The sequence below is a fragment of the Bombus fervidus genome, chromosome 1, assembly GCF_041682495.2.
Source record: "Bombus fervidus isolate BK054 chromosome 1, iyBomFerv1, whole genome shotgun sequence".
Classification (NCBI taxonomy): domain Eukaryota; kingdom Metazoa; phylum Arthropoda; class Insecta; order Hymenoptera; family Apidae; genus Bombus; species Bombus fervidus.
This window is the reverse complement of record NC_091517.1, coordinates 25,271,505-25,284,282: the sequence shown is the minus strand read 5'-3', so window position 1 is coordinate 25,284,282 and position 12,778 is coordinate 25,271,505. Positions and strand designations below refer to the sequence as shown.

The window sequence follows — 12,778 nt, the reverse complement described above, 5'->3', positions numbered from 1 at the left end:
TTATTATTTTATGTTAATAATAAATAATATTAACTTACTTTTGGACATTATTTTTTACGAATGTAACGTTTATTTTTTCATTATTTATATATCTTTACTATGTATATTTAGCTATAAAATATATTCAATCATACGTCTCTTATACTTAAAAGTACCTGCTTAGATATTAAAATTGAAATCAATGTCAATGTGCGACACGTAGATTGGTCGATTTGATCGTTGGATTGTTACATTGATAAAACTCACTGTTTTATGAATCTTTCGTTTCACATTTTATATTTACTTAAATATCTCCATACTTTTGGACCATATGATCCTTTAATCATAAAATACTCGTAAGAGACTGTTTGAATTGAGCTACGTAACCAATTTACATTTGCTCGCTTGATTTGTACTGCGATGTAGTGTATAATTATTTGCAATAGCTTTCTACGTGGCTTTCAGCGTGTTTGCCAAGTAAATAAATCGAAACTGTTCTTAAAATGTCAGAGTATTCCACGGATTCGTTAGAGGATGCTAAAGAAATCTCGTCAAGGAATCAAAATTCTTTACACGGAAGGTGTAAAAGTGGATCTAACCTAAAGTCAACTAAAATCTGTAATGTTGATTTATCCACTGATCTGTCATTAACTCAGAAACGAGGGAAGGGTAAAACATGTATAGTATTTCAATGTTTACATTTGTCTACTATCAGTAAAATTACCATTTCTAACGTTCTTAATATCATTTAATCACTACAATACCGATTATAAATAGTTTAAGAGCTATATCATTATGATATAATATCATTAAGCGATATTGAAACGCTAGTATTAATTTTTGATGTTGTAAATAGATTATTTTTCAATTATTGTTTAAACTCTTAGGTAATACATAATTATTCTCTGATATTTAATACCTTTGCTAAGAAACAGTCATGAAAAGCTGAGATCGATTCACTCGAGGGTATTGTCTTTCGTCTCGTTTCTTTTTTACCGGAAACGTTTCAGATATCGAATCTAATGAAACTACGCCGAATACCCACAAAGACACCGGGACAGCCAGCGGCAGGAATGCAATAATTGCGAACAGAGGACTCGTAGACGCGTCCAAGCGACAACGCCCGGCGTCTTCGAGGAACGGAAAGCGAGACGTTGCGGACCGGCTTAAGGGAAACGTAAGATCATGAGCGTAGCGTGATGAGAGACCGTTTCGATTTCGAGGTTACAACGCATTTCAAACGAGACATTTTGACGATTTTATAAACTAAGGACTTCAATTTTATATTACTTTATTATCTTTTATTTGATTCGTTTCAATTGTTTGATAGGTAAAATCATCTCTTTTGTTGCAAACTTGTACTGTTTAAATTAAGATATTTTTTAAATCTTGATTTGTCACTGGTTTAAAGATCGCAGCATGATTTCCCACTGCACATATTTTTCTAGCTTATAAATCGTAGGAAAACTTTTCATAAACAAGCTAGATTTCAAAGTTTCTGTTGGCGAAATGTATAAACATTATTATTTATCTGTTTATGACACAAATAGTTCCATTCTATTCAGACTTTCTACACTCCCTTGCCACTAAGAAATTTTAACAACAAATTTGCATTTAAATAAAAATGCCCTGTAACGTATTACACGTGTAATACAATATACCGATCGCGTCCAGACAACGGCTACCTAGTGAAAGACGAAAACTGGGTGGCGGTTATCCGAAGAAAAGAAAGGTCGTTAGCCTCGGTAGCGGAACGTAACAACGTGACCGAGCTTCGAAAGCACGGTTGCAGTGACGCGACCACAGCTGACATTGCCTAACCGTGGCATATTCGAGTCAAAATGAGTTCAAATCGGAGTTTGGTCGCTAAATCAAACTTGTTTATTCCTATTTTTTAGAACACGGACAATTCAAGACGAGAAGACGGCGTCAAGAAGGGAGTCAGTGCAAGGTGTACCAAGCGTTTCTCCAAGACGTTTACAACGAAACGAAGTTGTTGTCCGAAGGATATACCGATGGCTATGAAGACGGACAAAAAACTCGGAAACGTGCTCGCCCCGAAGGTTCAGCAGGCGAGGAAACCATGCTCCTATTTGGAGCTTTATCGTCGGAGATTCAGTTAGTCTGAAACGAAATGACGTTACTCTTCCTCTTGCTTCGTGACCGACACAAGGGGCGGGAAGAATACGTTTAGGCGAGGCCGCTCGAAACGCCACCGGAACGATGCAATTTTCCTCGGAGAACGTTTACTTTGGTCGTGATTAGATGTCTTTTCGACGCCGGTGATATATATCTACGCGGAGGATTAGAACGTACGATGGTCATCTCAGGACCGTCCTTTCTTGTTTGTTTGTCCATGGTCCAGCCATGGTTCTGCTTTATTGTTATTTGGACGCGTTGAATTTTTCTTGTAATTCAAAGCGCGGTGTGTCCACCAGTTCCGGCTCTCCACGGGAAGAAGCGTTGTTTTTGAGAGAGTGGCTATTTTTAAAAGGTTACGTGTGACAAAGTATATACAACGCCCTGGAGATTACGCGAGAATTGCTGTAGTTTAATACCGAAGGGATTTGACTCGAAAGCTTTGAGATAGGTAGAAGCATGAAGAATTTGTCAGGTTGATATTAATGATCTTCAAATATTTGCTTTAAGTTTTCTTGTAAATGTAGACTGATCTTTATTAATGTAAAGATCATTAACCCTCGTCTAGCATAGGATAGATTACCGTTCCACGAGCGTTGGATATTTTATTTTGCAGCGATTATGCAAAGAGCTGGCTCAACCTACTGACATACCCCCTTACCTAATCCCTACATAACTATTTGTTATTATATAAATTAATTTAGAAAATTGAGTCGTTTATATAATCAGATAGAATAAAAGTAGGTAGGTATAACTCGGAGAGTGTCAGATGAAATGGGTAAACCTTTAATAAAACTTGCCACGAAAATAATATTAATTAAAGTATAACGCATAGTTTTCTTCGTAAGTTTCTAAATATTGCTTGTTGTAATGTGAAAATATTGAAGAAATTAAGACATCGTTCGCTTCCAAAAGTTCGTCATCCATGTTATTTTTACTTTTAATTATTTTACATTAAAATATTTCTTTTTAGCCGTAATATGATATTAAAGTGAAAAACTGTCTTAGCCTTAGGTGTCCGAGGATTAAATATCAAAAGATTTGGAAATGTCTTTGCTTCGAGTCGTGTCCAAAATAGCGATCGTTACTTTAATTTCAAAGCGATAGGTCGAAGAACGTCTGGACCAAGACGTATCTTTCGTTTCTCGTTGTTCGCAGGTGGACCACAATACAAGGTTCGATCCCCAGAGGGTTCCACCTTGTCGGTTTGCGGCGACAGCGAACGAGAGGAGCTCAGTGACGACGATACACGTTCGTTGGCAACCCCGAGGGACGATCAAAGCGAGCTGAGTTTTTATCGGCGTATAATCGAGGGATCTACCGATCCTACGGCCCTTGCCAACCGATCCACTGAAACTGTGCGTGGATCAGCGTTTCAAGACACGAACACTATCTTCTGTAGCTCGAAAATGGCTAAACACAACACGTCTGACGATAAATCGAAGAGTCTCGGCTACAGGCCGTATACCATCGAGGAGTACAAGACTCTGTCGATACCGAAGCTCGATCGATCTCTTGGGCCCGATAAAGTTGAGATGCAAGCGAAGGTAGGTGTGTTTCGTTTGTTTCCTTCTAGTACATCCTTTGACCGTACTTAATTGAGCTGGGATTTATTCATTGCGACATCGAGATCGCAGAATGGAGGAGTTTAATATTGGAAACAGATTGGCTGAAAATGTTAGGATTGCTGCTAACAACCTTACCTTAACTCAAGGTCGTTCGAGTTGCGATTTGTATTACGTATTTCTTAAATGTATTCCTTTTGACGACTTCTTAAACTCATGTTTGATCTTTTATGGTTCAAGAGGAACTTGGATTTTTATTCGGTATAGTATTTATGCTAATATCACATAATAATAAATATGAAAACACAACTTATCGATAGACCCTATGCAATACTGTAGTTACATGGTGTGTTATATGTATTTATGACTAAAGTGGGAAACATATACATATGTGTATACTAGAACAGATACAAGATACGATATATGATAGTTTCTGCCTATTTTATTGGTAGGTGGCAATATATGATACAACAATCAAGCAGTAAATTTAACTGCTTGTTTTACAATTAGATCCTATCAGAAGTTCAGTAGTATGAACTCAACATTTTTGCTTTAAAAATTACTGCAAGGTATTTTCATTATACTTCAATGAATGGTACAAAGACTTTCAGAATAATTAGATGCACAATAGAAATGAAAATTATTTCGCTACAATTATCCAACCTGATTAAATTAATTTACAAGTTTCCCTTCGTATCTCGATATTCGAGAATAACGTTTCTAGTAGAGAATCCACTGTTAATGATACTAGAAATTCAATGCTTATATATCTCCATTAGAAGGAATCTTTTTTCGACATGCATTTTCGTATTCATAAAACATGAATCGTATTTTTGACGATTCGTGGATGAGCGCGGCTATTCGGGTTAAAGTCGAGTTAGCAAAAGTTCGAACAGAGACATCTAGCAATCTCGTTTCCTTGTCCCACCGGAAGTTAACCTGCCGGAGCCGAGAAAGCGAAGTAGAAGAAACTTTGCTTCCGTCGACCCATCACAGTTTACAATTTCACGGAAGACCTAAAGCGAGTTAGCTTGTCGCCCGTCTTCGTAACTTCAATCTAATAAACATGCGGCCGTTTCCTTGCAGCTACCTTATCATTTCCTGTCCTCTATTTTCTTCGTGCGAGTCCTATCAAATTCGTACATCGAACGATACGTGGAGAATTTCATGGATTTCCGGCCAGGCACCTTTTAGCACAAACTTCCGGTATATAAATCCTCGGTTATATCATCGATGTACACATCAGCAGTGGGATGAACTTTTATCTTTAAACGTTCGAAGCTGTTTATATTATATGTAGCATGTTACTTATAAAATATTCGAAACTTCTATCTAAGTCGTGCAATAAGTTCGCTCGACTTTCGGTATTATATTTTCTGGAATATTAGGGAAATATCACGTAAGTTACACGACATACTTCTCCACGATCTAATAAAAAATAAGGTAATAATTCCTTAAAATTTCAATTATTTAACGATTCGTTAGGTTCACCTTGCTTTCTGTATAAACAAGATAAAAAAGCAAGTAAAGCAATTAAAAAAGCAACGATTTTTGATACTCTTTTGAAGAAATGCAAATTAAGTTATTACACCATCTAATAAGATGGTGCTGCGCCGTAAGGCGGCGGATGCTTCGGAAAAATCGGCAGTAATGCTGTTCCTCTGAGATGGCATTTTGGTCGAGCGTGCCGATGCAGCTTCGACAGTCGCGCGACGCCAGCCACACGACGAGGAAATAGTTGTCGCCGTCGTACTCGGAGACACAGTAAATTCCAGAAGCCTTTGAGCTAAATACTCGAGAGGTAGAAGGTCGGTTTGTAAATTTTTCAGAGTTCCTAGCACCGCGAGTTGGAACTCGACTGAAGAATGGGGGAAAGGGGAAGGTGGATAGCTATGGTTACCCGTGGATTCACGCGCATTCTCTCGCAGACACGTATTCGCATTCTTGTTCGCTTTTAAGGAGAAGGAATTCCATTGGTCCAACCACGAGCCGTTATTACGGCAACGATTTTAGCGGATTGGAAATTAAAATTTTATCCATTGGTTCAGCGACGACTTTTCATCAACTTTTATTTATCTGGGTACTCTGTTTCTTTGATCAAAACCCGACAGCTGTACATGGATTTTAAACGTTTTCTTTCGTTCCTCTGGAAGCAGGCGTCGGTCACGGTTATTTACGATTTGAGAAAAACGCTCGTGTGACCACCGAGAATTTTATTTAAGGAATTTTAGTCCTTTTTCTTTAAAAGGAACGACGGAATGAAGATTTCTTGAAACATCCGAATAAATTTATTCGTGAAATGCGGAGATATTTAAATTTCTATTATGGAATACAGAAATTGTGTTACATCAAATTTATCTTGTTATATTTTCCTCTTTGTGCACGAGGATGTAAATTGTTGTCAGCATATTGTTAGAATGGAAACAAAAGTTTCGAAGACTGTATTGTTTGCAACAATAAACAATATTTCACTAACCTACTGCAACACAAAGTTATATCAAATCGACGGAACTATAATACGAGCGAAGCGTTACAGCGGAGCAGTTCTATTTAAACTGGAGTATAGTTTTAGAAGATGTATCTTGGAATATTTAGTAGCTTGAGGATAATTTTAGTCTTCAGTTGCAAGCAAAATCAAACTTATAAATTCAGGCGAGTACACCGTTGAATAATACTTTGCGAGAGAACTGTCGGAGAGAAACTGTCTGTATTGATTTAAGAGATTGATCATTCGCCGATGCGTAAACGTGAACTGAATTTTTGATATATGCCAAATTTACATTTATACTTTTTTATTTATCGCTATGTAATTTCTTAAACACAAGGAATCGAGTCGCGATACCAAGCATAATTGCATTAAACATTTCGAGCTAATTGGAAGATTCACGTTAAACCAGTGTACACGAAGGATGTACCTTCCTCGAGGGAAGGAAGTGCACGTAAGTGGACGACACAAAAAGAAGTTTCAGGCCGCAAGTTGCTCCCAGTGAAAAATACCGACTTTATTCGAGTATCTTTCTTATAGCCGCACATTTGTCGTACATACTTTCGCTATTATCCAGGATTACCGAGTAACTTGGTACTGGTATAGATAAGTATACCGATATACGGGAATAAATTTGTTCTCGGTGGACGCACCGTCGGGAACAGTTTAAATGAAACGCCGCGCCGGAGGAGGTCAGCGGACTGGAACAAGGGGACAGCAGAAGCACACCATAATTCCCATAATTACACAGGCACCCAAAAGGTTGTATTAATATTGCCTGCGTTTTAACTTTCCATGATATTAACTGCACCGACATGCATTAACGTTGTGGTTTCACAAGAGGCGCAACGTGTAAACAAGAGAAACAAAAGAACAGTGGGATATACTACAAAGGAAAACAGAGTAGCGCGACAAAAGAGGAGGCTCGAAACGACGATCGAGGAAAAGAGGGTGAAATAGGCAAGGTCGTTCATTGAAACGTCGTTTGTTGGCTTATTTAACTTTTAAGGATAAGTTCACGCAACGCGATCGAGTCTGACTCTTCTGCCAGATACAATTTCCTCTTTTCCTCTTCGGGTTCTTTTGTTCTTCCCTTCTATCTGGTCCGGTTACCACCTGCCTCTCACCCATCCTCCCTATCCTTTCCTTTTGCATCGTCCTCCTCTTTCGACGAGCATTTGCATAATCTACTTTACTCGCTGGATTCGGCCGGGGAAGAGTCGGCACTCGACGATTTTCGGTGTAGCTCGATCGATCGATCTTACTGCACTTTTAACGGGCAAACCCGCGCCGGATGCTCGGTGGTTGCAAATGTATGTGTGTGTGTGTGTGTGTGTGTGTGCGCGCGGGGAAGCAAGAATAAGAAGGAAGGAATAAGGGGAAAAGAGAGAAAGTGAGAGGAGGAGAGAAATAAGAGATACCATATACGCATATAGACGGTAGAAGTATGTCGTTGTCAGACGCTTCTCGGATATAGAGGTTGTACGTGTACGTGATCGCGCTACCGGGAACTTGTCGAGAGGTGACGGAGGTCGCAACGTGGGGTTTTCGTAAAAGGTAAATAAAACCCTTGGCGTCCATCCGAATCTCCCGGTTTGTTTAGTTTTTTGAAACTTTCATCGAAACGATGGCAGCTTCAGGGATTGTTTGTTGTTGCAGAGAGAGTGGCTGATGCGGCGAAGGTCATACGGGAACTCAGTTAGCGCGCGAAATCGCCAACGGATACTGCTACAAGCGCACAGGATCAAGGTACGGGTCATGCGCACAATTTTGACGTATAACGTCGGTCGAGATCTGCGAGCTACTTTCAAAGGCAAAGTAGTACGATTGATTCTTTACTCGTTCATTTTTGAGTGTTATTTTGTGTAACATTGTTTAGAATACAAGATTATAATTTTGTGTTATTCGTTGTGATTAGTAGCGAACTTGTACAAGAAACATAGACAAGTTTGTTTTAGTGTTTGCGTTTGTATTATTTACTAATTATTTCTATTAAAGATAACAAGCTAGCTTCTGTCAGGACAGAAATAACAATTCTGTGAAAAAATGAAAACAAACTACGTAAGAGCGTTATTTCTTTGCTTTTTTGTTTTGACAATGTTTTACGCTTTACTCGAAATTAATTTGTAATAAACATTAAAACGCGCAGAGTTTTTGCTCTCGAGGATGCTCGTAAATAATTGTACACATTTAATTACTTTTATCGTCGACCAGTTTTTTGTTATTTTATACAAAAACGTTACTGAAATGCAAAAGGTCGAAGTAGAAGTTTGGAAATATTCGATACATACGCCTGTGATAATTTCAATTTCTAACAATTTTGCAAAACGTAATATCAACCTTTTTCGGTTTGTACGCGGAAGATTATCATTATTTTGACCCTAAATTCATAAAAAGTTGAAAATCAAATCGAATTGTAGCCGCGCGAATTAAAGTCAACCATCCATGTTCGAAACTATAATAACGTAGAAAAAGGATAACCGAGGTATGACAGGATGACGAATTAACATCGTTCGCCGTTTGCTCGCGTTACGCTCGATACTTAATTGCCAATTAGAGAACGCAAAGAGGCATCGTGACGAAAACTGATTCGTTTTACTTGTTCAGCGCGCGAAAGTCAAGCCTCGTAATGGTCCTCCGGAAGATTTATAAGCGAAATTAATTACGTACGTATCACTTTCGCGTTAACAATGGCGAGCGCCTCTTCGTTTTTTCCCCCTCTACTCGTCGTTCGTTTCATCTTCCCTCGGTTACGCGTTTTGTTCCAACGTTTGTTACAGGATCGTTAACGTCATACAACTCTCGTCATTGGGCTTTTAGATTTATTTTCGCGGAGGACTGGAGAGTGCACCTCTGGAATACTACGCCGATGTAATAACTGTTACCCGATGAATCGTGACTCTTTAATTTATCGTTTCTCATTGGTCTTATGATATGAAATTTACTTGATTTCGTCATCGTAATTACATCGGAGATATACGTATATATGGGCGTTCCATACGCATTCATCGTCGGAGTACGTTACGTTCCTTTTCATCGTGAAGGAAATTAAGTTTCCTTAATGATAATTCAGTCGAGTTTAGCAAATCAAGAGAAATACAGGTAGGATAGGTGCAAACGTGTTTGGTAGTATGTTTTAATTACACGCTCCTTATCAAGCAGTCGTTCATCGGTGATACGGTATGCAAAATTAGTTCTTAGCCGTTAGGTGGAGTTAGATCTAATCATAAGACGCCGACGTTGAAGAGGGAGGACGAAAAGGGCGGGAAAAGGACGAAGGAAGGGTTGCCGTGTGGATGCTGGCGGGCAAAGTAGAGACCGGTATCCGAAGCTAAATCCAATTATATGCACAAAGCGAGGGTTGCACGCCGCAACTACCACAAGGACAGGGCAGGAATTGAGGATACGAGGGCGAGAGAAGGTACAGAAATTCTCTACACGTGGATAAACCTACGTTACATCTCTCTGAAAAGGCGACCGGGTCCCGTGACTCGCCTACCGTTACCGGAATTAGATTTTGCTTACTTTCGTCGTTGCGAGAGTGGTCCCTGCTTGTATCCTCATCTGTCCTGCCCGTCTCTCTCTATTGATAATCGCGGTCTGAATTTCAACGAGTTACGCTCTTTATGCATGTTTGCTCGGAACTTTCTATGTTCTCCCGTTGCGTCGACGTACCGGTCACTGCAAAACAATTTACAAAGGAATTTCGGAACGGTTCGCGACGTTTCTCGATACCGATCCCGCCGACAGGGAACTATTTCAAAATAATTTCTCGCTAAACTTCCATGTGCGACGCGACATTTTTAAGGAAACGATCGATTTTATTGACATCGGAATAGTTGCGAGAGCTAACGTTATCATCAATGGAAGTTCGTTGCCTTCTAGGACTCCAGGAAGTTATTTTAGTTGAAGGTGAAAATTACTTACTTTTATATTATATCGTATTGTGTTATAAATTTTTGATTTTTTTCTTTTTTCGCCTTTTGCCAGAGTGCAGAGGATATTTGAAAGTTTTTGACCTTTCTGCTTTATTTTGGCACAGCACGTGAAAAGACTTTTGAACTCGTTTTAACTACTGACTTTTCCTTTATGTCCACAGACGAAGGATACTACCGCTGAAAAATGTTTCCTGCCTTTGAAGGATCAGCAGATCGATGCAAAGGTAAATCAAGAGTCCTTACTCTCTTGTGAACGCTCAACAATGATTCTTTTTCTGATATCTCTTTGTACGATTGTCCAAAAAAGGGGATTCTTCCTGAGATGCTTTCAACTATCTTAGCATTTTTATTGGTTTGATGGTAGATCGATAGTGGTCGTTGCATTTCAATGCAGAACTATGCCGTGCATTTAAAAGGAAAATAAAAATCCCGTCAGTTTGATTTTTATAATTTTAAATAAATATTTATCTCTTACTTCCTTGATATTGAAATATATTTCGTTTTTCGAAATCTTACCTAAATAATTTCCTTATTACGCGAAGTAATATTATCGATATAATAATTTCTATTGTAACAGATACAGGATGATTCGATATCTTCGACGATATTCGAGGATCAAGAAGTTGCGCAAAAAAAAATTGATATAGATGGTGACAGGTATTCAAAGAAGAACCGCGACGTTTGCAAGAAACCGTCATCAAGGAGGTCGTCTAAGAAATTCGAACGAACGTCGAGTTTCTGTTCGTCGTTAAATTCGTACGACATCATTGAAGATTCATATTTGGAATCCCTAAGGCAACGTCATCTTTACGAGAAGGAGATGGTAGACCGTATTATAAACCAAACACTATGCTCCTAACTATAGGGAACACAACATCGTGAATAATTTAGTTCCTGTTCCGAGAAATTGTGAATACGAGATGTGTTGAAATTGAAAAATTTCACATAAGCGTACCTTTTCTTTAACTCATTTAATAGGATGAATTCCAGACCATGGCAAGCAATTTAACAAGGCTGAGATAATTGGAATGGTAGATAGAAAAGAATTGGAAAGTAGATACTAATAAATGATAAAAGAGATACCTTTTTTTATAAAATAGCACAGTTAGACTTTAATATAAAATTTTTCTTTTTTAACAGAAGTTTTCTTCATATTCGATGATTAAAACCACATTACTTTTGCTTTTGGTTTACGGCAACTATGTTATTATTATAAGTTTTCTTTACGATAACAAAGAACATACTTAAACATCGATTATTTCAACGAAGGAAACATTTACATTTTCACTGAAAAACGAGTTTCGCTAAACATTTAAAGCAGTTGTGGAAGCATTTACATAAATCAACTTCCACTGACGGGTACATTCGTTAGCTGCCATCTTTTTCTTCGGCTGCTTCCGAATTTCTCTAATTTCTTTTTCTTCCGCAAGGATCTCGGGTTCCAATCGTCTTCTCTTATCAGGGACAAGACGTTTCTAAATAAATTATACTTCAATGCCGTACACCCTGGAGATTAGTCGATCGATGAAATATTTAAACTTAATTCCATCTAGATGACTTATTCATTAAATGTTATCTCAGGGTTCATGGTTGGTGGAGTATAGGTACTAGTTGCCATGACGGCGCTTATACAGCCGGTCACGCATAACTATGTATACTTTTCTATTCATACCGGCAACTAGACTGTATGATACACCGGGGAATGCGGGATCCCGCAAGCTGTCTCGGCAAATTCAGAAATTATTCAACACTTTTTGACGTCTCGAGTACCTGGCGGTCTGGTTTGCCAGAAATGTTAACCTGTGTTAGGAGGGCTTCACTAGACGGACTCACGGACCACTTTTATCCGCGATCATCCACCGGATTATCCGCAGGAAAAGAATTTAGTGGTTCCCGAGATCAAGAATTCCGATCTGTCTCTTTCTTTTTCGAGTTCGTTTCCTTATGTATCGCGAGCGGTTTCATGAATAGGTAATTGGGTTCGCACAAAGTTGTCATTGAAAAAACAACTTTAATTCAGGCGTGCCGAACGTTTTAACTCTTTCTATTCTACTTTCTTAATAATTTAAGACCGAATGTTCATTAATTATCAGGAAACTGTCAGGAAACTCGCGAAAATTTTTGGCAAAACTGAACATGCAACGGGTAACAACTGTCTGAAAAGTTGAATTCTGACGCAGCTATTTAATTTCCGCGTGGCGGACTGTTATTATCAAGTTCGAGTTTTAACGTGTTATCTTAGGGATAGGAGAAAGGTAATCATGCAAATACGATAACACCTGTCCATGGTTTTCTAAGGCTTTAAACGTTGGACAGAAGTTAAATTGAATACGGACTCGACATTTATTCAAAGGATACCGGCGTGGAGAGATCCCCTTGGAAATGTCTGTACTGAAATTCGAGCGTGAAAGTATTGAGGCGGTGAAATTGAATTTTAACTAGACTAATTGAATTGAAATCGAATGGATCGTTTAATTTAATGCTTAAGCACAAAAGAAAAAAAAAGATAACAGTAAATGCATCTAAAATTAATTCTTTATTCTATTAGTACATTTTTAAATACTATAAATATCTTCCTTGTTAATCTGTAATGTTTATATAAATATCTAGTAATATCTAAATATAAAATTTTATTTAAATTTATAACCTAATATACAAATATCTAATATGTA

The 12,778-nt window shown here is 38.2% G+C and overlaps 1 protein-coding gene across 3 annotated transcripts; it reads left to right on the top strand.

Annotated features, from left to right (window-relative positions):
- Positions 1 to 184: 184 nt before the first annotated feature.
- LOC139985298 (uncharacterized) lies at positions 185 to 12,629 on the top strand. Of its 3 annotated transcripts, none has more exons than XM_071999655.1 (7): positions 186 to 657; positions 990 to 1,156; positions 1,878 to 2,097; positions 3,277 to 3,665; positions 7,828 to 7,917; positions 10,268 to 10,330; positions 10,684 to 11,286. In XM_071999655.1, the coding sequence occupies exons 1-7, from the start codon at positions 483 to 485 to the stop codon at positions 10,963 to 10,965; spliced, it is 1,386 nt and encodes a 461-aa protein (XP_071855756.1). In that variant the 5' UTR covers positions 186 to 482; the 3' UTR covers positions 10,966 to 11,286. The 3 variants fall into 3 exon arrangements, with proteins under 3 accessions (XP_071855765.1, XP_071855756.1, XP_071855769.1); XM_071999668.1 differs by lacking the exon at positions 10,684 to 11,286 and adding an exon at positions 10,414 to 10,589 and having other exon boundaries at positions 187 to 657; XM_071999664.1 differs by lacking the exon at positions 7,828 to 7,917 and having other exon boundaries at positions 185 to 657; positions 10,684 to 12,629.
- The last annotated feature ends 149 nt before the right edge of the window (positions 12,630 to 12,778 follow it).